Source organism: Sphaerodactylus townsendi, linkage group LG13 (genome assembly GCF_021028975.2).
Source record: "Sphaerodactylus townsendi isolate TG3544 linkage group LG13, MPM_Stown_v2.3, whole genome shotgun sequence".
Taxonomy (NCBI): domain Eukaryota; kingdom Metazoa; phylum Chordata; class Lepidosauria; order Squamata; family Sphaerodactylidae; genus Sphaerodactylus; species Sphaerodactylus townsendi.
The window spans coordinates 34,474,734-34,501,652 of record NC_059437.1 but is presented as its reverse complement, the minus strand read 5'-3'; the positions used below and the strand labels follow the sequence as shown (position 1 = coordinate 34,501,652).

Genomic DNA, 26,919 nt, shown 5'->3' with positions numbered 1-26,919 from the left:
GCCTTGCCTGCAGAATGACGTGTACTCCTGAGTCAGCCTCAATCACACACCCCTGAGTCAGTCTTAGCCACATACACGCGCAGTGTTGGTATGACTAGCCTGCCTCCTGCTGTTATGTTGTTATGTGGTAGCATCTGCTAATTCTCTTTTCTTTGCCACCCCCACCCCAATTCTCTCCTAGTTCTCTGGGGCCATCCTGGGGTATTCCTGAGTGGGGACTGGGGTTTGTTTGAATGGTGGTGAATGTAGTTGAGGTATTTTGTCTGTGAAAGGGAGAACCAGGGTGGGGAGAGAGAGAGACTGTCATTGGTGGGCTTGGGATGATAAAGAGTCTTGGAGCCTTCTGTTGGTAAGTTCCTGGGTTTCTACTGTTGATCAGGCATTGGTTCCTCCAGAATGGAGAATGGTAACCTGGATATACCTGACATTTGAGATCTCACTGAAGTCTTTTCTTTGTATCAGTGGGGTGAATTGGCAAGAGAATGCACGAGGAGCTTCTTCTGTGTCTGCCTGCCAAGCCTTGTACGAATTGCAGAAGCTGAGGGAGGGGAGGGAAGCTTGGAAGGTCCATATGAAGCTGCCTTTTACTGAGTGTGACCATTGGTCCATTAAGGTCACTATTGTTTGCTCTGGCTGGCAGCAGCTCTCCAGGATCTTAGGCAGGGGCCACCACCAATTGCCTGGCCCTTTTAACTGGAGATGCTGGGGATTGAACTTGGGATCTTCTGCATCAAAAGCAGATGCTCTATATCACAGGTGTCAAACTTGAGGCCCTCCAGATGTTATGGATTACAGTTCTACAGATGCTGGCAGGGGATGATGGGAACTGTAGTCCATAACATCTGGAGGGCTGCGAGTTTGACACCTATGCTCTATACCACTGGACCATGGCCCCTCCCACTCTTTGCTTCAAGTGGTTAGCTACAAAATGCTGAACCATTGTAATGCATGAAGCAGTGCCTTTGTGAGGGTGAAAGGGCTCTCAGCACTGCCACAGTTAATGCTGCTGGGTTCTTGAAGCATGAGACCGTCTTTGTACTTTGCCAGGGATGGCATCCTGGGATTGCTTGTCTGGCCCAGCGGAGTGGAACGCAGTTGCGTTTTAATCATCATTCATTAATTTGTTTCAAATTGAATTAGAATTCTGAATCGCTGAAGCATTTTCTCATGTTGATGACCCTTTACAGTTGAATCACTTCTCACCCAGCTTTAGTGGCTGGTTGGTTATGTCATCCTTTAGTTTTCATCTGGCATCTTTAGCTCTCCAATGGGAATAGGAGAGATAATTGTGCATGAACAGTGGATGCATTAATGCAGGCAAGCATCGCTAAAGCCTTAGGGACCTGAGATGGCCAGAAAGCAAATACTGTCCTACTGGTGGTCTGTCCATACCAAGCTCTATGTGGAATTCAGCTTCTCCTGTCCAGGGATAGAGATCACTAGTGAACCATTCCTTGGCAACTTCCTCTGTCTCTTTCTGACTCTCTTGTGTGTGAACAGCTGTTGTAATTGAAGGCTGAGGCACAGAGCTGTTAGTTTTCCAAAAGCTATATGTCTTCTCTCCCCAACTGCATCTGTTTCTGGTGCTCCTGCTTGATGCAAACAGGCATGAAAAGTCTAAAGGCCAAAGACTGCCTGCAGCTGAAACTGTACACACCAGTGTAGGTAGGCACATACTTCCAAACATGTAACATGTGTTTGGGAAGTAATGCTTTACAACATTGCATTTTGCACCGAAGAGAGGAGGTTCTTCTCCATCCATGTTGTCCCTACACCCCATATGTCCCTACTTGGCCTCTGCGATCAGCAGAGGCCAATTTGCTGGTGGTCCCCGGCCCCTCAATGATGCGGCTGGCCTCCACACGGGCCAGGACTTTCACAGCGCTGGCCCCGGCCTGGTGGAACACCCTCCCACCAACTGTCTGGGCCCTGCGGGACCTTGGTGAGTTCCGCAGGGCCTGTAAGACTGTGTTGTTCCACCGGGCCTTTGGAGTGTCCAGCCGCTGATATGGTGCCCCCCCACTGCTCCTGCTTTGGCACTGGTACAACAGAGCTCCTCATATTGAGGGACCTGCTGTCCCCCCCTTCTTGGGGTGGGTTTTTAAATTGAGCCTGGATGCCTCTTGTTTAATTTGCTAATTGTTAGCCGCTGTTTTTATGTATTTTAAGATGTTTTATTGACGGAGCCTATGTTTGTATTTTACCGGATTTGCTCCTGCTTATTGTTTATATATTATGTTGTTCACCGCCCGGAGCCCTTTGGGGATCGGGTGGTATAGAAATTGAATAAATAATAATAATAATAATGTGGGAAGCAATATCTGCCTGGGTTTCTTGCATGTTGCACCAGCGGGACCGAGTTCCAGAATCTGATCTTTGCAGCCTTTTTTGGAAGAGTATGAAAATACCTGGATTTGACCTCGGTTCTGAGACAGTTGCTTATTGTTTGCTGTAACGCTTCTCTAATGGAAGCATTTTGGATTTTTGAATGTGTTAGGAAAGTTTTATTTAGGCTATATTATTTTCACACTGTTTTGTGTTAGTGTTGGTCTTAATGAAGGATGTTATGTGGCTTTTGCTTTTCAAGATTGCTTTAGGATGTTTGTGCTTTGGATGTACATGTTTACCTACAAACTCTGTTTTAACAAATCCATTTATTTTAGATACAGAGGGAAAACTTATCTACCTGCTCTTTTTGTATGCTTGCTAGTAAAGGGACAGACTGAGAATTTGCAAAATATACTTAGTTCTAAATGGTATTTAACAGCTCTTGTGGCTATGGGTGAAGTAGCAGCAAAGGTTTTTGCTGGCAGGATTAGCAAACGCTACGGTTGAAAGGGAACAGGATGTAATTTGTTCCTGCAAATAATTATGACCCAGTATTGCAAAGAATAGTTTTTTGCTGACCTCTGGTGGTGAGTGTGAGATACATATAATTTGTTAAGCAAATTATATATGTAAGCAAAGAGGATGGTGATTTTGGTTTGACTCTTGAGGATGATCCATCCACAGCTGAAGGAAAATATTTGTCTTCAGCTGAAAACAGAGACCAAGCCAGACTGATTCCCTCCAGCATGGTTTAATTCGAGTATTATGATTGCTGGTTGGAGGCAGTACAAGAATGCTTCCAAACACTGCTTCCAAACACTTCATGGGAACTATGTAATTCTTGCAAATTGTTCACCATGTGGTTCCTCCAGAAAGTATTTCCAATAGCTACCAGGAATGTACTGTAAGTCATCAGAAGTGTTTCCCACACTCACATATACATGAGAGGGCTTAAGCACACAAGGTTTTTGTTGTTTTTTTTAAAAGATCACTCTTGTCCTGAGTCATTCAGTCCAGTAGAGCTCTGTCTACACACTAAGAGTAGTGTAGTGGTTAAGAGGTGTAGTAGTGGTACATGGTGTAGTGGTTACGAGCAGGTGGATTCTAATCTGGAGAACCGGGTTTGATTCCCCACTCCTCCACCTAAATGGCTGAGACTTATCTGGTGAACCAGGTGTGTTTCCGCACTCATACATTCCTGCTGGGTGACCTTAGGCTAGTCACAGTTCTTTGGAACTTTCTCAGCCCCACCTGCCTCACAAGGTGTCTGTTGTGGGGAGAGGAAGGGAAAGGAGTTTGTAAGCCACCTTGGCTCTCCTTACAGGGGAGAAATGTGGGGTATAAATACAAATTCTTCTTCTTCTACAATGTCAGACTGTATCTCTAAAGCAGGGGTAGGGAACCTGTGGCTCTCCAGATGTCCAGGAACTACAATTCCCATCAGCCCCTACCATCATGGCCAATTGGCCATGCTTACAGAGGCTGATGGGAATTGTAGTTCCTGAACATCTGGAGAGCCGCAGGTTCCCTACCCCTGCTCTAAAGGGATTTCCCCTTATCTTGCTGCTGGCAACTTTTTAATGAGAAATTCCAGTGAGTGGGTCAGGTAACCTGTGTTGTCATTGCTCAAAATGTGCAAACCGGAATGATTTGTCATCCACAAATTTTGGTAGAAAGCTGCTTTTTTAAAGAACTCCCAGCTTCTTTCCCAGGGTTGTGAGCCATGCTTCAAGAACTGTTTCCTCTGTGTCATGGCTTCTCTTCCATCACCTCTAGTGAGGGGAAGACTCAAGCCTTGAGCTACCAAAGGTTGAATGCCCACTGGTCAGTTGCTGGCTCCCAGGAGCAATCTGTATAAAGGTAGGGAACCTGGCTGGTTTATGGCATGACCATGAACAGTGGGCTCACTCCCAGATAACACACCATATCCAAACTGTCGAGTCACACTTTCCTGGCAGTAAGTTGCTTGCAAACAGCTGTATTCCCTGCTGTGGAGTCTCTGCAGTGTGTAAGTCTTTTCCAGATGCCCCCCAGTGGCCTCATAAGATTAAAATGGCTAGTAGGGGAAGAACATCCTTTGATCAACCCCTCTGACAGTTTCAGTGTTTCCACATCCTTGGAATAGAGAAAGGGGACTGGTTAGTCATTAGAATAAGAGCACCAAAGCAGAATCAGGAGGAGGAGAAAGGCAAACCTGTCTTTTATTTATTTTAGCATGCAGAATATCCCGTGCCATTGTGGATGGAACTGTTCAGTGCAGAACATGAGACTGGTGTGTGTGTATGGGGGGTGTTTTTCAGGAAATAGTTGTAGGGAATTTTACTGGTCTGTTTGCAATGATTCCTTGCCTGTCCCAGAATGAACTCAACACAGTGGGATTCTACACGGCAGTTTTTGTGCCCATTTCTAAATAATCTGTAAACTTAATGTTTGGGTGTAGGTGATTTGCTGTCTCAGTATCTGGAGTGGTTGTTGTTGCCCTGTTTGTTCTGGGGATAGCCAGCTAAGCCTGTGACTGCCTGTAGGCCCCCACTCCTACAATTGCCCAACCACCCTGCTTTCCGACAACTGAACATATCTATTCCCGCGGTGGGTGTTTCTTGGTCACACCCTGTCCCCCAGCCCAGGGATGCTGCTCTTTCTATCTGCTGCTTCCTTAACTGGAGCCATTTCTTTCTTTTTGGCAGCACCGGCAGCTCTTGAAGGACAGTTTCATGGTGGAGTTGGTTGAGGGAGCCCGCAAGCTGCGCCATGTCTTTCTTTTCACAGACTTGTTCCTGTGTGCCAAGCTCAAGAAGCAGGTTGGAGGGTAAGGATCTCTCTGCTGGATGATAAACAGGAGACCATGCCTTTCACGAGTGTGTTGGGGAAAAGCTGGCTGGCCAGCTGGTAACCATGGCAAGACCCAGGATGGGGCAGAAAAATCACATGTTCTGTGGGATCTGGAGCCTGCAAGTTGATCATTGTCATGTACCTAGGGTGGCTTCTGTTTGGAAGCTTCAGCTGCAGAAGTATGAGTTTCCTGGCTCCAGGTAGGGGTGAGCCTAGAAATCAGAAGGGATAGCATTGCACTGTCAGGATGGGCATTTGATCTGAAATGTGTGCCTGCAATTGCTTGTGAGGCAGTGCCCATGTCCTCCATTTGGGGTTCTTTTATATATTGTTATTCATGATTTTCCCTGGCCTAGGTATAAATATCTGTGTTGGAAAAATATATGAAGGGCCTCTAAAAAGCTTTGCAGGATTATGGAAGATGTTCAGTTAACCTTTGGGGTTGGGTCTTATCAAGATGTTGATATAGGCAGCTGCTAAAGAAGGGGGCATGCAAAGCTCCATGTCTGCATAAGGACCTTGCCGTGCTTGCATGGCCATGGCCTAACCGAATGCTACTTTCAGGCTTAGCTGTGGCCACACAGCACAGTCTTACGATGTTGTGGTGCTCAGAACATCCAATGTGAGTAGAGGGCCATCTTGGTAACCTTCTGTCTTTGCAGGAAAAGCCAACAGTATGACTGTAAATGGTACATCCCACTGTCGGACCTCAGCTTCCAGACTGTGGATGATTCAGAGGCCATGCAGAACATCTCGCTTGTGCCAGATGAGGAGCTAGATGCCATGAAGATCAAAATTTCTCAGCTCAAAAGTGATATCCAGCGAGAAAAAGTAAAGGCAGAAATTAAATTGTACCAATTGGTTATAATTTAACGACAAACCTGAGATTACTCATGCATTTCTGTACAGTCTTTTCAACAATCTCATGATTTGACCATCATCATTTTTATTTATACCCTGCCCTCCTCCAACAAAACCAGGCTCATGGCAGCTAACAATATTATAGTATATATACAATACATACACAATATACATAATATAACAATACATTTAAAACCACAATTTAACATTAAAATACCAATAATATTTTAAAATACCAATAATAATAACACTAACTCACGCCATGGTGGTAGAGATTGTACTCTGTCTTCCAGGAATGGAGCAAGGGGAAACTGTGCCCGTCGCTTGATCTAAAAAGTTGATGTGTGTTCTGAATGGGCTCAGCTGGATTAAGGGGGCCTAAACTATTTGTATTGTGGGCACTCATATATTCTGGAGTGGCACAAAGGTGTTGGGACCTTCCCACTGTGGCTGCTCCTCCTTGGAAGACTGGACACTGTGATGTGAAAAGCTCAAAATCTTGGAGTGAAATAAACTATGTAAATCAGTAGAATAGGTACACATGTGATTATTACAATCTACATTTATGAGTTCTCTCAAACTTGAAAGTGGAGATCCTACAAAAAGCAGCCAGGTGGCAAGGAGTGAATTGTTGGTTAACAATGATGTGGTTGGGTGAGCCAGGGCATCCTGGTGGGGAGTGACCAGTTGTCTTGTAGAGCACAACACACGTATGCAGGCACAAGATTTCAAATGCATCCCTGCAACTGAGAGAGCCAAGGACAAGCGTTAAGGAAATGTAAGTGCTGATGTGCTTATGAACACCACATGTCAAATGGTGAGAAGCAGAAAGTTCATGTGTATTTCCTTGCTTTTCTTTACCCAGAGGGCCAACAAGGGTAGCAAGAATACGGAGAGGCTGAAAAAGAAGCTTTCGGAGCAGGAATCCATGCTTCTGTTGATGTCTCCCAACATGGCTTTCAGAGTGCATAATCGGAATGGCAAGGTGAGAGGGGCTCGGGGAACTCTAAATTCAGTAACCTAAAATGTAGATACAGTAGAGTTATAGTATCCATCAGGGATATGCACTGCTGGCTTCAGAGATTCCCTTGATGTAGCTGACTGAAAGTCGCATAGTTAGCATAATTGAACTGAGGCTTTTGGCTTGTTTTTTCCCTTGAGAATTTCATCCGCACCATTATAGTTCCAAAGTGACTTATAAGTACACTAGCGCTAAAGCCCATTTTAAATTAAAATAAAATGGGCTCAAGAATGGGGTTTGGGTGGGCGTGGGACTCTCGTCCTCTTCCCTCAAGGAGAACAGCCCATATTGTTTGGGGCGAGGAAGGCTCCTGGGTTGGGGGAAGGTGGGCAGGGACAGGATGGAATGTTGTGAGTCCTGCACACCCATTGGCTGGGAGTTTGTCGTTGGACATTCTATCCCTTAGGTCAGTGGTTCTCAACCTGGGGTTCGGGACCCCTTTGGGGGTCGAACGACCCTTTCACAGGGGTCGCCTAAGACTCTCTGCGTCAGTGTTCTCCATCTGTAAAATGGATAAATGTTAGGGTTGAGGGTCCCCACAACATGAGGAACTATATTAAAGAGTCACGGCATTAGGAAGGCTGAGAACCATTGCCTTAGGCAATGATGTCTAACGATGGATATCCACATGTACAGTTTCCTCTGCAGATTAAACCAGTAGATTTTCTTGCCTCATACCAGAGTGATATATGCATGTGAAAAAAAATTGGGAGAGATTTTTGTTCACATAATGAGAAATAAGACCCTGTTGCCATGGAATTTCATATGAACGTTGCTTTCCAAGTGAGGCGATACAAGTGTACACCGAGCAAGGGACAACTGGGTTGAGTTAATTTAATTTCTGTGGTACTTCCACAGAAATTAAAAGAAAGATTCCAGTAAGAAGTTCCTTACTCAGGAACTTACTCCGTAGGTGTGGGGTTTTGAACTGGCAAAGCTTGGTGGTCCATAGCGTTCTGTCATTTTTTTTCCATTTCTAGATTGTTGTGACATATTTGAGCTGATACATAATGATCTGCATGATCAATAATTTAAACAACTTGTGTTTCTCTGTCTTTCCTGGGGCACACAGAGCTACACATTCCTCATCTCCTCGGACTATGAACGGGCAGAATGGCGAGAGATCATCCGGGAGCAGCAGAAGAAATGTATGTGAAGGGCTCTGACTTCTGAGGGCAAGGCTATGAGACATCCGGGGCTTTTAAAAAAAATTAGAGCACATCCTGTGGCACGTGCTTCTGTGTGCAAAAGATACATGTGCTCTTGTTCCCTGTGTGAGTGGCTGACTTCCTCACATACTGCTGCGTAAACTTCCCTACCTTCTTAAATTCAAAACTGGCTTGGCAAACCAAAATGTTCCCATTCATCACTACAACTGATAAATAGCCACTTCCATGTGGGGATTTTTCCTCCAGTGGAAAACAACATGGCGTGGGGGTGGGGATTTATATTCAATGTCATACTGTTTTGGGGTACAGTGTGTGCAGGGCAAGCAGTGAAAGCCCCTCCCCCCCCTCCATTGTATTACCCAAATCAGGGAGGCATTATGACCAACCGAAAAAATATCCAATAGGATTCCAGTTTCAGCAACAATATAAAGGACCCGGAAAAACCACTTCACCCTAGTATATAGGATATCTCTGAAACTGATCCATCCAGATAGTTTTCTTGTGTGTGTGTCCATGATGCAGACATCTCTCTCCCCTACAGCTTAGAGCTGCCACCACATTAATCAGCCCCCGCTGCTGTGCTTGCTTTGCAGAAATTCGCAAGCAATAGATAACCTTTCTCTTCAAGGCATGAAAAGCGTCTTCTGCTATCATTGCCAGTTTAAAATGCTGTGAAAGATGCCGCAGCTGTGAAATATACAGCAGGGCCTGCTTGACGATCAAGTGAGCATCGGCTGGAGTAAAGCTCTCAGGGCAGTATAAAGCAAACCAAAAATAAATGCAATCCTCAGAAGGTTTTTGTGAGGGGAAAAAACAGAGAAGAGAAAAATAATATAAGTTCCTTTGGACTGCCATTGGGGGAAAAACTGGGCCACGAATAATTAAAAAATTAAAAAGAGAAAGAAATGCTCCGGGGTGCTCTTGGAGAAGCTAGCCAGGATAGCCAATTAGGAGATACCTCTCCCCACCCACCGACCCACCGACCCACCCACAACCTGAGTGTGCCCCACTATACAAATTCCTCCCAAAGGATGAGATCAGAGAGGGAGACTGCTTTGCCCATGCCAGTCCTGGGGAGCACCCCAGAGAAAAACTCATCCCTGTTAAAGAACTCAACCTTTACAACAGCCAGTAGAAGGTGGAGGTATGTTTTTTGCAGAAAGGGAGGATAAATGAGCCAGCTGCTGCACAGTCCTTCCCTGAAGAAGGCAAGACCACCCATCTGATTCAATATAAGGCGACTCCATGTTGCCACTTCTCCAATTCACATGCGAGTATATTATAATTTACAAAATTCTGAAAGAGGCAAGGCCATTTTTCCAAATTAGATATTCTTCTCCAACTGGGATCTAATGAGACTCAAACCCCTTCTTAAAATGCAGAGCAGTGTGGTTCCAGCTGGATCCCAACAGAACATAAATCTTGTATTAAATACCCCCATGCTATTAAAACTTCAAAAGAAACTTCAAAGGAAACCAAAATGTAAAGGACTGTTGCCACTCCCACCAGGACTTGCTCTGATTTAAGGGAGAAATGGTGGGGTGGCTGCAGGTCATGTTCGACTGTGTTTAGCCTGCAACCAGGCTACTTTTGGGGGATGGGTGTGGAGGTAACCTGCCCATTTTTTAAAAATTCAGGTTTTTCTGCAACTCTAGTGCTTCCCTCAGGTTTGTAGGGGAAAAAATCCTCTTGCCTGTCCCTGGCCACTGGATTTTTTGAGCCGCATGCTAAGGTCCAGTTCAGAATTGGGTATCACGATAGTTTATGCTTTCCCTGTAAGCCAGAATTCCAACCTAGAACTATTTGGAATCCTGTCATTTGGAATCCTGCTGTTCAGTGAGAGAGTGCAAACCACAGTTCACCGATTCAGAGGTAATGACAATCTATTGTCTGCTGCGAGCCCAGAAATGTCTAATTTTATGGCTGTGCATACAAAATTGGTCTGGAGATATACTGTGAATGCACGTCTGAGGGTCTCTAGATTTTTCAAGACATCAGTATGCTGTTGCGTTTCAACCAAGCCACTGACTAGTGAAATAATCATGAGGTATACTAGTATTTTTAAAGATGTGTGATTGAACTGGAACTGAATATAAATACAATACAGAATTTTTGAGATTTGGGACATCTAATCTTCAGCATAGTTCCCTTGGCAGTGCTGCTGTTAAGTGTGCTGAGTTGGAACTAAATCCCACCGAGTTCTACAGAGCTACTGGGACTCCAGCCTTAACTTGTATAGGAATGAGATCTTGTTATGACATATCAGAGTACACATATAGCCACTCCTTTCATTTTTCCCTGAACCTCAAAATATCTAGAAGTCTTACCTCTTTGCTGACAGCTTGATCTCTTTCCAAGAGTTCAAAAGGACCCTGTTTTCCGTTTTTCAAAGCATTTATTCTTTTTTGAACCTGCAGGCTTCAAAAGCTTTTCACTGACATCAGTGGAACTTCAAATGCTGACAAATTCCTGTGTGAAGCTTCAGACTGTGCATCACATTCCCCTCACAATCAACAAAGAAGGTAAGGATCCCTCCCTGACCTGCCATCACACCAATCCCAGAATCCTGGCCTGTGACAGCAGGTAGTGCTCAGGGGTTTTCCAACAGATGGGTGGAAAGCTGTATGGAATCTATGTAGAGTCTTTGGTTGGCATCGGGTCTTTACAGCTCTAAAAGGTTCCTTGAGTTAGAGTGATCTTGAAGAAAAAGGAATCATCTGTTATATTGCCATTTCTCCCCCTTGTATAAGAAGTGAAGTGAGTTTTTGGTACAACAGAATAATGGATTTGTGATGGGGTGTGTGAAACTGCCTATCCATCTTGATTGTTTCTCTCAAAACTTTGACAACTGTGAGAATTCATTAATCTTGCCTTTGTGCATGTATGATGTGTGTATTTTTTTTAATTGGGCATTCTTATTCACAGTCTAGTCACCTTTTAACAAAAAGGTTTCATTTGTCTAAATTAAGTGGGGAATGTGTGTAAAACTAAACATACTTCTTTTTATGCTAGAGGATGTAAAAGGCTTAGAAAAATCCAGATTAAAAATAATAACTTGGGGAAAATATAAAAGTGGTTGAGAGGAATTCCAGTCCAGTGGATCATGATCTGGACTTGAGTGAAACAGATGATTCAAATCGTAGACTTGCTTAGATGGTTTCAGTTCCTTATCTGCTGAATGGAGAAAAAACAGTGCTTGCCCTGAAAGATTGTTGTGATATTCAATAAAGACATGGGCTGTGTAGTGCCCTGGGTCCCTGATCTGGTCATCATTGTATTGCACAATCTCTCAATGGATGAAGGAGACCTTTTCTCAAACTACAATAGAGGATATTTGAGCTAGTTACATTTGAGGAAAACACACTTATAACCCCCAGAACAAAATATGAAAATATTCCTGCTATGTTGGTGGAACTTGTGGAAAAGCCCTCTCTCTTCCCTGCCTCTCTAATAATAGTTGTGCTTTTTCACAAATACAGATGACGAATCTCCTGGTCTCTATGGATTCCTGAACGTCATTGTCCATTCAGCCAGCGGCTTCAAGCAGAGCTCAAGTGAGTTGTAGGTGTATGGCGTGCTTGCATTTGATGGAACACACAGAGCTAGAGTTACCTAATAGTTCCAAACAAAAATTTATTTATTGGAAATACTTACATCCTGCTGTCAAAGGATATATAAGTATTTATATATCTATACCCAAGGGCTGAAGAAAGGTCTTGGAAAATTCCTGACGATAACTATTCCAACAATAGAAACGCAAATTAAAAATTCCAGTAACGTACCAAGATCCCATTCTATGCCACTAATCCTTTGCCTGCATCAGGTCTTAAAGGGTAAGACTCAGAGCCTTAAAAGGGGAATGACTTCTCAGCTTAGGCCCTTGGTGTCCATTCTCTTGCCTCCCCTTGCAAATCATGCCTCACAGTCCAGAGAAAAGGTGTATGACTGAAAAACTCCAGGGGCTGGAATCATGAGACTCAAGCTGCAGGTTGCAGGAAAATACATATAACTATTTTGCTAACCCTGAATGTGAACACACTGTCAGATAATGACCAGCAAAACTGCAAAATGTTATTCAAGGTGATGATATTCAAGGTGTTGCCTTTTTGCCATCATTCCTCCAGACCTGTACTGCACCTTGGAAGTGGATTCCTTTGGGTATTTTGTAAACAAGGCCAAAACGAGAGTCTACAGAGACACAACAGAGCCCAATTGGAATGAGGTAAGCTAGAATGGCATTTGGGTCTGCCGTTCTATCCATTGGAGAAGCTGTAGCCAGTTAATCAGTGATACTGTTTGTGTCAATTGCAAATACTTCCTCCTTGCACGAGGGAAAGGGATTTCTTTTTTACTCCAGTGGAAGGGAGGCTTCTACGTTATGGTTCTGACCACCTTAGTAGTAGATAAGCTTCACTTTCCAAGGCTTCTTCATTTCCAGAAGCGTCTTTGCACAAACAGTCACATTACAGCATTCTATTTGAAAAGATGAGAGAACAAACCAGGATCACGGTGATGGTCTTGTTCATCTCCCTTTAATTTCTCTGAAGTCTGCACAGGAGAACTTCCTTCATGTGTTAAGTGAGGGTGGCTGGTTTTGTGTTGGATGCTGATTTTTTGATTGGCTTGTACATTAATCTTTTTGCTCAGGTCAAGTGGCTCTCACAATGAGTCTGACAAACAGAAGGCAAAGGCTTTTTCCCCCCTCATTGTTACTCTCTGGCTGCATCCCTGGGCCCCTGAACCTTCTTCCCTGTAGGATGAGGAGGCAGGAGAGGGCACAGTGTCCAGAAAGTGGCAAAGTCTTGTTCTGGAGGCAGCAAGACCCTGCAGAAGTGGTCAGACCACCTTGCTGCTACCTCCTGGCTGTTCAGTCGTTATGGTGTTGGCTGTTCAGTCGTTATGGTGTTGCATAGAGCATGTTTCGATGTCTGCTGCTAGTTCCATCAGATCTTTTTAAAGATAGCTTTTTAGAACTTACTGATCCTTTGGTATCTTTTCTGAAGAAACTGAGAATGTGCCTCTGTGATGGCCTGGAGGTGTCCTGCTCCTGAGAGATAAAACGGCCACTCAGCTGTTTTCACATTCAGCATCCAGCCTCCTTCCAGTGGGGAGCTGTGGGTTTCCTGAGGGAGAGTGGAGACAGGGGAGGAGAATTGTCTCAGCAAGGGAGCAGACAACGCCTCACATAGCTCTGCCTGGTAGTGTGGCAGAGTGGGCGAGGACAGAGTTGTGAAGCCTGTCTCTGGTGATGATCAGACCTGGAAACGACAAACCTTAAGAGAATTCACCACATAACCACTACATAATAAATCTTCTTTGTTATTCTGTTAGGGCCTTTCCCCACTTACCTTCTGCTGCGCGCTACTCGGGCCAAGTAGCGCGGGGTCCCGCGGCACTCCCCACTACAGGGGCGGCGACAATGCAGCCGCCCCGTCACTGCCGCTGTCGCGCCCCCTCAGCGCGCGTCATTCCTGGCGCTCTTCAAAACGGCGCCTTTTGATGGGGAAGCCCGGGCGCATGCCAGAAATGACACAGCGAAGGTGGTAGAAGGAAAAGTGGGGAAAGGCCCTTGGTTCTCCTGCTTCAATGATCCTTGTACTCTTCATGCTCAAAAGAAAACTTACCTCACAGCAGTGACCCAATGCCCTTACACTTGCCACTCTTAAGAGCATTTTGTAACTGAGGGGGAGGCATAATCTCAAAACCAAGCACAGAGACAATGTCTGTCACCTCAATATCAAGACTGGGGCTGTTATAGCTTCCCTCTGGTAAGGAGAAGAATATGTCAGTTGCCCTTACCCTGCCTTCTGTGCTCAAGAAGGCACAGTTCACCTGCGGGAAGAGCAATCAGCAGATTCAAGTGGGTTCTGTTTCCTTATTGCTTTCTTGGTTGGTAACCTTTGCTCTTCTTCCCCCACAGGAATTTGAGATTGAGCTGGAGGGCTCACAGACCTTGCGACTTTTGTGCTATGAGAAATGCTACAACAAATCCAAGCTCACCAAAGAAGATGGAGAGACAACGGACAGACTGATGGGCAAAGGCCAAATCCAGGTGGGAGTTTGCTTTTGCCTACCTGTTCAGGAGTCTGCAAGGATGCCGGAGATCAGTCTGCATGAGGTGTGGTCACAGCTGTGCTGAGAATCATGATGAGAAGATAGGCAACTAAAGTGTTCTCCTAAGAGATCGCACAACATTTTGTTTCCATAACCCCAATGGCTGCCTAAAGCCATCCTCTCCAGCTGAAACAAATTGAAGCCAAAATCCAATCCTTTTGTGCCAAACAGTGATGCCAGTGCCTAGAAATAAGGGCCAGTGTTCACACAATTCCCAGGTTTCATGGTGATCTGCCATCATTTGTCAGAAAGGGGGGGAAAAGAACAGAACAAGGCAAGGTCTGTCCACCTTACCACTGCCAACATCTTGAGTTTGCAAAGTGAGACAGCTGCCAGGCCTATCCACCAGCAAGCGAGCCAGACTGCCCTTCTGCTGCAGCTGCTGATTTTATTGATGCAGACACATTAATATTAATAGCGGCAGTGTTATCATGCTTCATAAAAGAGAGCATGTTCTTCAGTCCTTTGTCTATATCAGTAGAATCGGCAGTGCTAGCAATGTGGATGCCCTGCCTGGCTTGCTTCTAAGGAAGGATTGGGGAAGAGAAGAGAGGTCCTGTGCCAGTAGCTGGTTGTTGATAATAGTGATTCTGCTGTCTGTCACTTGCTGTTCCTTCTCATCTTCAGAGGTCCTATTGCTGCTTCTGCCTTGGCCCTGCATGCTCAATGCCAGCAGGGGAGAAGTGTCAGCAAGCTGACCCATATAAAAGGGTCAGTTTTGCTCCTGGGATGTTCCTCAGTTTAGAATATTTCTGTCACACTTCTTAGCATGGGATGCATGCACAGCAATATAGTAACTGGGTATAATGAAAATTGCCAAAATAATCCACAAATAAAAAAGCTGATTTAAAAACCCAGCAATTTGAAGGGGGTCCATTGAGGCCCCCTTCCTTCTCCGACTGTATTAGGACTTCTGCCAGAGCCCTCGTTTTGTTCATGGAGTCGTCATTTCCTGACTGTTCTTCAGCTACCCCAGAGGGATACTGTCTTTGGGAATGCCTGCAGCTGCTGGGAATTGACCAAGACCTCTTGTTGAGTCAGTTGTGGGAGGTGGAGGAGGACAGCCTTCAGGCATCCCATCCCATCCCTCTGCTAGAACCAGGGGGAAATGATTTGGGCTTAACCAAACAAAGGTCATCTTTGACATTGCTCTCTATTGTTATGAATGTTGTGAATCACAACATATTTTATTGTAGGGAGACAGTGAGGCTCAGCAACTGGAGTCTGGTGTGAACAGGGTATTAGTTCCTCCACCCTAATTTCTCCGTTGCGTGGAGGGTTGAATAGAGAGGAGAGCCATAAACAGAGTCTGAACAGGCTCCATTCCAAGGTGTCTTACAAGAACAGACAGCAACGTGGTTCCCTGTTCCTATGGAAAAGAAGGTGTAATTTTCTTTGTAGAGGCTTCCAGAGATTGTTGCTGAGATTTGGACTGGGGAGTTTCTGTGGGGGTATCTGTGTTCAGAATGTCTTCACGTAGCTTTCCATTCACGCTAAAAATCCTCATCACTTTGGATTTGTATGTATTGTACGTCTTCCTTGGTATTGATTGTGTGGGAGCATTGAAGTAGGGCCAGTGAAACCCAGGTTCAAATGCTTATTCACCCAATAAACTTACTGTGTCATCTGGTCAGTCATTAACTCTCAGTTAATGGGGGGGGGGGCGCAGAATCCCAGTGTGACCATGCAAAAATGAGTTGCATTGCATTCATATACTTAGCTCACGTGTTGATTTAACATAGTATTCTTTCAGAGAGCACTGTAGGGATTCCAGTATGGGCAAGAGCATCTTTAATTTGAAATTATCTTATCATTCCATTATTTAACAAAAAAGTGTTGCTGATTTACTACCACTGAATTTGGATTTTTGCCATTGCTTTGTCATGGAGCAGTATTAAAGATCAAAGGCACCTATAGTGCCTGTGCAAAGCAATTGCCCTCCATATGGGTGAGCCACCTGGAATTTCCAGACTCTCTCTCTATAAATAGGCTTAAAAGTAGACTTTTTCCATTTGCTGCTTATTTATATGTTTTCCCAGAGGAGCTATGTTATCTGTATATTTCAGCTGTCCTTTTCCCTTCCTCCCTTCCTCCCTCCCTCCCTCTTCACATAAATCATGTAAGCTACTGTGTTTCCCCAAAAACAAGACAGGGTCTTATATTAATTTTTGCTCCAAAAGATGCATTAGGGCTTATTTTCAGAGGATGTCTTATTTTTCCCCCATGATTTTGCACCCCCCACGTGACCAGATCAGCTACACTGGGAAAGCTGTAACTAGGGCTTATTTTTGGAGTAGGGCTTATATTTCAAGCATCTTCCAAAAATAAAAAAAATCATTCTAGGGCTTATTTTCGGGATAGGTCTTATTTTTGAGGAAACAGGGTACTTGTCTGGCCTATGTAGGACAGGGACTCCAACTTTTTTGAATCTGTGAGCACCTTTTGACTTCTGACACAGGGTGGTGGGCGCAGCCATAAAATGGCTGCTGCAGAGTACCACAGGAAGCCCAAGTGCAGGAGATGAGAGGGGGTAATCCAGAGAATACAATTGGAGCAAAAGGAAATAAATCCAACACTGGGGTGGTAGATGACACTAAAATAATGTGGTTTTAATCTGCAACGCCCATCCAATTGCCATTGGTGAGTGAGAAGCCCTGCTGGGCAAGAGCCCCATCTGGCCACACTCACTTTTGAACGCACTTGATGGAGGCCAGGAAAGGGGTTATTAGGCCTGACCTAGGAAGACTGGACTTCTATTGTGGAATATCACTGATTTCCTTTGTTAATTCCCCACTTAATTCTTTGTCCTAGTGACCTCATCCGAACTGCCCTTTCTTCCTCAGATAGCTCTGTTGCATGCTCTTTCCAAGTCCCATTCTTCTCTGTGGGTGGAAGGAAGAATCTGGAGTGGAGTATCTCTTCCCACTTGCTCAGCAGGCAGAGCATACTAACTTGCTGAACTAGTTGAGGCCAAGCACATTAGCTCCCAGCTTGTGGAAAGAGGACCTTCCCAGTTCTCTCTTCTGCACTTCCTTTCTTTATGTCTCCTTCCATTTCCCCCTGAGCTTCTAGAGAGTTCTTTATCCAACATTCTAACCTTTTTTTGAGAGGTTCTCTGTGAATGAGGCCTTGTCTTCTGACTCCATGGCCTCTGTTCTAGCTTCCAAGAATGGCCCACCATTCTTTGTGTCCCAAGAATGTTTAGCTTGAACGGAAAGATCAGGTACACCCCAAATGCTCTGAGATCCAGGCAACAATATCCAAAGGAGAAGAAGGCCTCCACTGAGATTGATGTGGTATGAATGGTTCCCATTATACAACTCGGCTACTGCAGAACTGGTGCTAGATTGAAATGGTACCATCTAACACCAACTTGAAGCATTCAAGATTGCTCTACAGGCCTTTTTTTAAACCAAGCTTTTCCTTTGAAATTCTAAATAACTTGGAGTAAATATTTCCAGGTGTCAGACAGCAGTAGTTGGTACTTGGCATCCAGTGGCTGGCTGGTAGTTGCCTTAGATTGGTTTTGTGAAGGGCCACCATGACTCCTGAAAGGCAGTGTGGGCTTGTTAAGCTTGGCAGTTTCACAAACAAAGGCAGGCATCTCAGAAGTGTTGACTCTAGACAGAGAGTGGACAAATTTCAATTCTTGGTAAGAAAAACCTCCGTTCCTTTTCCCCCTTTTTTTCAGGGAGTTTTCACTTTTTGAAGAGAAAAGGAAATGGCTTGTTGGGGCTTTGCTTGGCCATACCCAAAAGGGCAGGTCCTTCTGAAAGCACTCTCATCAAAGATTTCATGACACAGGAAACTCTGAGGGTTGTTGCTTACGAGTCTCACACAGAGCATGAAAAAACAAAATCTAGGAGCCGCTGCTAACCATCTTCTAGGAGTGTTTAGGTCTTTTTTTCCACAACTGCGTTTGCAGGTTTCATCAGTGTACTACCCTGTCTCACCAAGTCTGTGTCACAGAGAAAAAAATTGGCACTAATTCTGTCCCCAGTTCCATGAGATCTATGCAGTGCAGGAAGTTTGAAGAATGGTTTTGTTTTGTGCGATATTGGTGGGCACTGTGTAGTTCTACACTGTGTAATTCTCACCAGCAACAAATAAGTTGTGTCTGAACTGCACCTTTTCAGTTAAGATTGTCACAGGGTGAAACAAAAAATTCCCTGAAAATTTAAAAATTTAAAAAACTTATTGAAGATTAGTTTTTCTGCTGTTTCCCTGACATGCTAATTTTCTGTGTGCATGGTACGCTGTTAATACGAAGGAGCTTTTAGTCACACATTCATTTTGAGGTAGAACAGTTCAGGCACAGATTGACTGCTTCAACTGTAGTTTGGGAACACAAAAAGAAGCCTTGACTCCATGTTTTCAAAGCTAAGGTTTGGGCAGGTCTCAGTGGGGCTGATGAAACTTGGCAAAAGAGAACTCCGTGCCAGAAGCTCTGCTGGAAGTTTACTGGCAAACTGCCAGGTTTCTGTGCAATTGTATGGAATGTCTGTTAGGAGGATAAATTTATAATATAATTAGTTGTAGTTGGTTTGTTTGGCAAAACTTCGATGTTGTTTCTACCATTTAGGTTTTTTAACTGTTTGGAAGAAGATTTTGGAAATAGAAAGGGCCTAGAAAGGTTTCTAATAGTTTTTTTTTAATTAAGTATGTACTGTTTCTTTCCTATGAAAAATTAATCCGATTATCCTGATTCTTCCATTCTGATTACTTATCTTTAATGTAATGCATAGCACCCAATGTAGTCTCTGCAGCTAATCACTAACATGCTAACAAACGTCTGTTTTTCAGCTGGATCCACAGACATTGCAAGATAAAGATTGGCAACGCACAGTCATTTCAATGAATGGCGTAAGTACTGAGAGAATCCAAGATGGCAAGTTGGCTATCAGTGCTGTTTAAATTGTTGCCTTTTGAGGGTCTGGACTCCTTGTTGCCCATGATCAGTTCTCAATTTCTGCCTCTCTAGACCAGACACAACAGCAGTACACATATACAGCACAGGTATGCCAGACCCTGGTCAGTTACTCTTGGAGAGCCAAATTAATTGTTCACTAGGCAGCTAAGAACCAAACATGTTGGCAGATACAGGAGAGTTTAGGATATTTGTTTGCTCCTTGGGTGTGGCAGACTTCAGTTCTCTGGCTTCCTGTTCCTCTGGGCCAGTATGTTGGAAATTCAGCATTTAATATCTTGTGTGCAAGAAACAAGAAGGCAATATTTCCAATGTGAATGTTGTAGAGATGCAGAGTCTTATGGGGAACTTGAAAAATTCTGTTTCTGCATAGTGACAGAACACCCAAAGTAGCTTGCAGGTTCTGCAGATGGCTTGTGAGGTTTGGCCATGAGGCCAGAAACCTGACCAGTTGGGTCCAGTACAATAGTGAGTATGATCAGAGCTAGCCCAATATATTTTGATACCTTTTCTCTTGCCTTGAAAACCCTATGGAGTCACCCTCAGTCAGCTGATGTGCCCACAAGCTAGCTGAGGCACAGATTTGCTGGGGGTGCTCTTCTGTGCAAGCCTCATTGAAACGAGAGGGAAGCTCATGGGACTCCTGCGTGCCTCCCATTTATTTCAGTGAAGCTTGTGCAGGATAATGTTCTGGCCCCCTTCGGCTCTCAGATGTCTGTCTGTACATAACAATTGGGGTCTCTTGCCCCCTTTTTAAAAAAAAATGGGGAACTGCTTATGTCGTCCTGTGACAAAGATTATTGGAACTTATTTGGGTGGAAGGAGAGTTTTGCACAGTTGAGTTTTCTGTGGTATTTTATTAAAGTGTTTTTAGTATCCTATTAAAAGGGCAAACAAAAGTGGGTTAGAAAGAGACCATTCAATGAGATGCACAAGTAAGCTCTGTTCAGTTGGAGAGCTGGTTTTCTGTGGGGGAAGCCTCTCCAAGGGTAAATGTCATTAACAAGTAACAGGAGCTTTTTTCCTGTGTCTTTGGGCCTCTCCCCACTTTTCCCTTGGCTGCCGTTGCTGCGCGCAATTCCCAGCGCGCGGCATCCCTGGTGCGCGCCCGGGTATCCCCACGCCCCCGTGCTCTGCGCGGGGTCATCAAAAGGCGCCCTTTGCAAGAGTGCCAGGGATGCCTTGCGCTGAGGAGGCGTGACAGTGGCAGCGTCAGGGCGGCTGCGCTGTCACTGCCCCTCTCGTGGGGAGTTCCGGGGGACCCCGCGCTACTCTCCTCAAGTAACGCGGGGCTTAAGGTAAGTGGGGAAAGGCCCTTTGTTAGTATAGCTAGTCCAACCTAGTCCTGGACCATTAATGTGGAGGTTGGTGATGATGTAAAACAGCATGATCAAAGTCTTCCCCAGTTTATGTACTCCCAAACCACTTTAATTCCCCTTTGCCCTTTGGTGTGCTATACTTCTAGTTTTAGAGCACCATTAGGTCAAAAATGGCAAAAAAGTCACGTAGTGGAAGTGATCAGAGAATAAAAGGGAACAACAGAACCATCAAAATGTTGCATCTGCAGCTTTGGGACACATTTGGAATGAAAAGACTTGAAGTTGAATAAAAGTTCCTTCCTTTTTGTTGGACCTTTTCATTTTTGCTTTATCCCTCCTTTTGACATTGAGCTGTTGCGAACATTCAGATTCCTGAAGCTCTCCATTTCTGTATTTTAAAAAAATACGATCCTGGTACAGCATATATCTGAATTTCACCATACCTATTCTGGGCTGAAGAAAAGCAACCCAGACAGGCCTGGCAACTCAGGGCAGAGCAATGAATGAAGGCCCGAGTCACCTGTAGCATGCAGCACATGCCTTTTTGAATGGTTTACTAGCAAAAAAAACAACATGAGAACTGCTGTAGTTGGCAAGAATCTCTGCCACTCCATGTCTCATAGGCTGAAGTGAAGCTGTCCGTGAAGTTCACGAGCAGGGAGTTCAGCTTAAAGAGAATGCCGTCCCGCAAGCAGACTGGAGTCTTTGGAGTAAAGATTGCTGTCGTCACCAAGTGAGTCACTCTGTTTTGTTTTTGTTTTTCTTCCTCCAGGTTTCCTCCTTGAAGTAGATTTTTTTCATCTGATGCTGAATGGACACTTCCATCTATTTATTTTCCTGCTTTCACCTGAGTTGTTTTTTTTTGGGGGGGGGGGGGATATTGTATGTTCTGAGCTTCAGCATCTCTATGCATGCTTTTTCACATGCATGCTTGAAAAAAAAATGTAGCTTGTTTACTTTGAACATCAGGCATTGTGCTGTGCTTGGGAATCAACCCTTGGCCTTTTCCTCTGCTATAGATAACACACCCTGGAATTTTCCAAACTATTAAGCTTTTGTTTCATACTTAGCAAGTACGTGTTAACCTGAATGACAGTGTAGTATTTGAATCCCTGATTTGCGATGTTTCGTTTTCCTTCAGTGTGCTGTTTGTGAGAACTTGAGAGAAAATTATTTTTCACTGTCTGTGAACAAGATGACCAAGACACCCTTCAGTTTTACATGTACAAAAATTGAGAGGTTGAATGACGATACTTATTTTCCTAAATATTTTTCAGCCTGTTGCTTTTTTGAACAAGTGTGATACTAAATATTGTGGTTAACTCAATAAAGTTATAGGAACCTGGAGACGTTGAGCTGAAATGTGAAGGGGGAGAGCCACACTGATGGTTCTTCTCAGAGGGGGTGGGCTTCAGAAGCGGTCAGCTTTTGACTGCTGCTACTCTTCATCTCTCTGACTGCCAGGGAGTAGTTTGTATTCTTTCCATTTCCATAAAAACATTCCATTTATTGTTATACAGTCTGTTGACCTAAGAGTGATTGAGCAATTATTCCCACTCCTCACTCTTCCCATGCAGCTGAATAGATTGACAACATCACTTAATCTATTCTACTACCCCATCACTTCATGCTTTTTAATCAGTATGGAAATGATGCATTTTTCACTGTTTCCAGAATCAATTCAACAGATAAATGAGTTTAAAAATTAAGGATAACTTTGGTTTCACATTCTTGGTTTATGTGGAGGATAAGAAAAGCTGAATTTGGAAGGAGAGCTTAGACATGTAGAACTGAGGAAGAGACAAAACATCCAAGCTGCAGGATTGTATAGGCAATTTAAGATGCCAAATGAGAGAGAAACTGGTTGTGGTGGGTTTTCCGGGCTGCATGGCCATGGTCTGGTAGATCTTGTTCCTAAAGTTAGGAACAAGATCTACCAGACCACGGCCATGCAGCCCGGAAAACCCATTACAACCAGTTGAATCCAGCCGTAAAAGCCTTTGACAGTACGAGAGAGAAAGTTCAGCAGTGGAGATGGAGAGTGCTGGAAACTGGTTATTGATGCTACTAAAAGCCTTGGGATGTGATCAAGTCATTCAGAGACAATATGTAGAAAGAAAATAGAGAAGGATCAATAACAGATCCCTAGGGGGTCTTAGTGTGTAGTTTGGCACTCAGTTTCTTGGGGATTGCCCACTTCTGAATGAGATCCTAATAATGAAAGGTTGCAGAGATGGGGGGTTGAATGGACAAGTATCTTCCAGGCAAACAGTTTCACATTAAAATACCCCTTTGCCTTTCTAAACTTACAGGAGAGAGAGGTCAAAGGTGCCTTACATTGTACGTCAGTGTGTGGAGGAGATTGAGCGCCGTGGCATGGAGGAGGTGGGCATCTATCGAGTCTCTGGTGTTGCCACCGATATTCAGGCCTTGAAAGCTGCTTTTGATGTCAGTGAGTATATGCTTGTGAGGTTTTCCTTTTCCTTTTCCACTGAAGTCAATGGTCAGTCTAACTCAGCAGGCGTCCAGGAACAGCCACAGAATCCGCTTTATGGCAGAGCCCAAAAGTTAGTATGTATCCAGCATGGTTACACTTCATACCTGCTTGTGCCCCTCAACAAACTCCAGCTTCCTTATTAATATGTTGAACAGTACCTCAGATGGCCAAAGGAGGTCGCCCTGCAATTGCATACTGATTTCAAATAGCACTGCACTTCAGATGAGATGGTGTTTTACAGTACTTATAGGACAAAGGCCAGGGGAATAGCAACAGTTCATTGACGCTATCTTGTGACACCAACTTGGGGAGTGGAACCATTTCCACATCCCTCACATGCAGTCTAGGAAGATTTTTCTGAACTGCCTGCAGGAACGAGTGTTGGTGGTGTTCTATATTGAGAACGGTTTTGAACTTTCCTTGAAGTTGGGCTTCTGAAAATTATGCTGGAGGGGGTCCAACAAGGTTCCATCTTCCCTTCCATACTGTTTAGTAGCTACCTGGTAAAAGGAAACATGAGGGTTTAGAGTGAGTTGCCATCAGCAAGCTGATGACACAGAACTCTATCTCTCTTTTCCATCTAATTCCAGGGAGGCAATGGGTGTGCTTAACTGGTATCTGGTGAAAGTGAAGGTGAAAAACTGGATTGACTAGAAATGTCAGCCAGTTCAGAGTGTGGCAGCCAGAGTTCTGACAGTGGCTTGCTACAATAAGTGTAAGAGTTCCACGAACTACCATCACACTTCAGTATGGTATGGTGCACCATGTCCAATCATCCTTTCCTCCACAAGAGTGTTAAATTGCTTGTGACCTCTGGCTTGAATAAAATTGACAGTGTAACACCTATCTATTCTGCACCAACTACATTGGCTCCTTATTCTGAGCTTAGTTTAGAATGCTAGTTCTGACCTTTTAAAGTCCTAAATTTTTGCATCTCAAAGAACTTGAAAGGCCACCTCCATCAACCACACCTGGCCAACTCTGACACTGTCTGATAAAGTACTATCTGAGGACATTCCAGAGGTATGTTGGGTGACCCTCACAAAGACCACTTTGGTGGCTTCCTCTAACCTCTAGAACTCCCTTCCTTGGAAATTATGTCAGGTACTATTATTATACCATTTGAAGATTTTTTTGGGAAGACCTTTTAAAATTAGTATCTTGCCTTTTTTTTAAAGGACTTATTGTCTTAATATTTAAAAAATGATTTTGGTGATCCATCCTCCCCACACTGTTTTTAATTGTTGTTTTTGTGTATGTGTATTTTAAACTTCTATTTTTGAATGATGTGTTTTTGTTTGGTTTTAATTGTTTTAATATATGTTTTTATTTTATGTTTTTAACCAGTTAGCATCTTGGTGGCCCTAATGAGGGCAGAAAAGTGGGTTAAAAACTTTAGAAGAAAAAAATCTGGAGGCAATCCAGATTTCTGGTAACAGTGGTTTGCTTAATTCAGATGTCTCAACCAACAGTTATCACTAAATGAGAAATGGAGGAAGGATTCTGAGTGTGAGATGTGAGAGCGTTGGGAGGATCACTAATGTGGTATCCAAATTCATCAAGCACTTTAGCAAAGGGAACATCAAAAGCATCATATGAGGCGCTGGAAACTTTACTTCCCTCATTCCTTCCTCCATGTGCCCTCTTTCAGATAACAAAGATGTCTCTGTCATGATGAATGAGATGGATGTCAACGCCATTGCAGGGACCCTAAAGCTCTATTTCAGAGAACTGCCTGAGCCTCTCTTCACAGATGAACTCTATCCCAACTTTGCTGAAGGCATTGGTGTGTATTGACATAGGCATGAGTTCAATAGCTAACCAACATTCTTTTCCAGGGTTGCCTAATCAATAGTGGGAAAATCCAATGCAAGATGGTAGAAGCCTTGCAACTAGCTCTGGTGCAGCGGGAAGCAAGGGCTGATCTTCTTTTACCCAACGACTAATGACCCAAAGTTGAAACAAAACTTTTCCCTGCTTGTGCAAGTTACATCCTGGGAGGTTGTCAGCTGCTGATCTGTGAATCCTTATTCTCAGGGATCTGGTATGCTCTTTCAGGCCATCCTAATCTGTCAGTCTACATATCTCCTGATCTTCAGACCTAGCGGGTCCCTTTGTTGCAAGCTGTTTTGCACAGCAGATGGAGCTTAATAGCACCTTAATAGCACCAGTTCTGTATCTTGCAGTTTGAATTGTGAGTCTGAGTTTGTTCCATGTCACACTGTGGTTGTTGCTTTAGAGGGCTTTTCACAAAGTGAAACTTGGATCAACTCAATTTTGGAAGAGTACCCTTCAGAGGGAAGGATAAAGCTTCCTAAGGAAGGTATGGACAACTGAGCTTAGGATATCCAGAAATAGTAGAAATTCATCTGGAATGAACTTGGCTTTTCCTAGAATGTTAGTGCACAACACATTATATATATTCACTTGAAGGTCTTGTGAAACAGTACATTGGAAAAGCTCTTGTTTCCCTCTATTAAAAACTGTGTCTCTTCTGCAGCTCTTTCGGATCCCATTGCAAAGGAAAGCTGTATGCTGAACCTACTGCTGTCTCTTCCAGAACCTAATCTTGTCACATTCCTTTTCCTATTGGACCATTTGAAGAGGTAATGCCAATGCTGAAGGGAAAAACTGTGAACATCTATCCACACAATGTCTCTGCCTGGGAGAGACATTGTGTGTCAGGATGCTTAGTGTGTTTTTGACTGTGCACCCAAGTTGTATGTGATCAGATGGTACTGAAAAATGAAGGACTGGTATTATAACATGTCTGATGAATGTCTCCAGAAGGCAAATTTTCAAGCAATATATCTTATTTATTTCAAGTTCATTTTACAGTTTTGACAGTTTAAAATGTGCTGTTCAGCCAAACGTCTCTTTTCAGCTGGGTTCCAACAGAAATTGTTTTTTGATCCTCATTTTGCCCATAGTGGTAGCCCTTCACAAATATGTTTGATGCTGCCTCACCTTGCTTTCTTACAGCATACACTGTTGTGTATTAGGATACGTGGTATGAATGAGCTCTCTTTCAAGGTGTTGAAATGGGTTTGTCTCTCTCCCCCTCCCCACCTTTTCCCCAAACTCCTTCAGGGTTGCTGAGAAGGAAAGCATCAACAAGATGTCCCTGCACAATCTGGCAACTGTTTTTGGACCTACGCTGCTCAGGCCATCTGAGAAGGACAGCAAGATCCCTGCCAATCCTACCCAACCCATAGCCATGGCTGATAGCTGGTCACTAGAAGTTATGTCCCAGGTAAAAGGGAGTGATTCAGCCCAGGAAAAGTGTTGCAGCTTGAGTCTGTGGGACACACGAGGCCAAGGGAGAGCCTGGCAGAGTTTAGGTTTGTTCTTGGCTGGAGTGGTGGAGGTACTGAGGGACGTGGAGGTCACAGGGAGGGAAGAAAGCAGGGTCGCATGATGCCCTATCTGCTTCAGTGTTGTTGTGGAGATATTCCTAGCACTGATACCCAGTGAAGATATCAGGGAAAGAGGGAACTGTGCTATGACTGCTGCTTGATCAGTCTACAAAAACATGTCTTGCCTCAGGAAATCCATTAAGCTGTGTGTGAGTATTTGAACACTCCGCTATCCCAGGTGAGCCCAGAATATTGTGGCTTGTTTCTTCTCCATAGCCGCCACTAATTAACTTGGGATGCAAGCCACAAAGAAGTTCTCCTCCACTAAGTCTCTTGTGTGTGTCAGTGGATCATGTGCCCCAGTATGGTTGTTGTCTCTGCCCACTGTGCTGCTTCCCTTATCTGGAGTTCAAATTCTGCTGCCTGCAGCAACTGCCTCGTTTTGCTTCTGACATTGTTCTGGCCTCACACAATGCACTCCTTGATTCTGTGTCG

The 26,919-nt window shown here is 44.1% G+C and overlaps 1 protein-coding gene across 2 annotated transcripts in view; it reads left to right on the top strand.

Moving 5' to 3' along the window:
• The window catches only part of BCR (BCR activator of RhoGEF and GTPase), a 101,720-nt gene that overhangs the window by 66,326 nt on the left and 8,475 nt on the right, over positions 1-26,919 (top strand). Inside the window, exons 9-22 of one of the 2 annotated variants that reach the window (XM_048515126.1) lie at positions 5,016-5,137; positions 5,823-5,991; positions 6,887-7,006; positions 8,115-8,190; positions 10,629-10,733; positions 11,691-11,765; positions 12,336-12,433; positions 14,132-14,263; positions 19,129-19,188; positions 21,195-21,304; positions 22,884-23,023; positions 24,720-24,854; positions 25,569-25,674; positions 26,159-26,321. In XM_048515126.1, coding sequence (XP_048371083.1) covers positions 5,016-5,137; positions 5,823-5,991; positions 6,887-7,006; positions 8,115-8,190; positions 10,629-10,733; positions 11,691-11,765; positions 12,336-12,433; positions 14,132-14,263; positions 19,129-19,188; positions 21,195-21,304; positions 22,884-23,023; positions 24,720-24,854; positions 25,569-25,674; positions 26,159-26,321 — 1,611 coding nt within the window. Of the gene's footprint in view, positions 1-5,015; positions 5,138-5,822; positions 5,992-6,886; positions 7,007-8,114; positions 8,191-10,628; positions 10,734-11,690; positions 11,766-12,335; positions 12,434-14,131; positions 14,264-19,128; positions 19,189-21,194; positions 21,305-22,883; positions 23,024-24,719; positions 24,855-25,568; positions 25,675-26,158; positions 26,907-26,919 lie in introns of those variants that run through there. The other variant, XM_048515125.1, reaches the window with a different exon arrangement.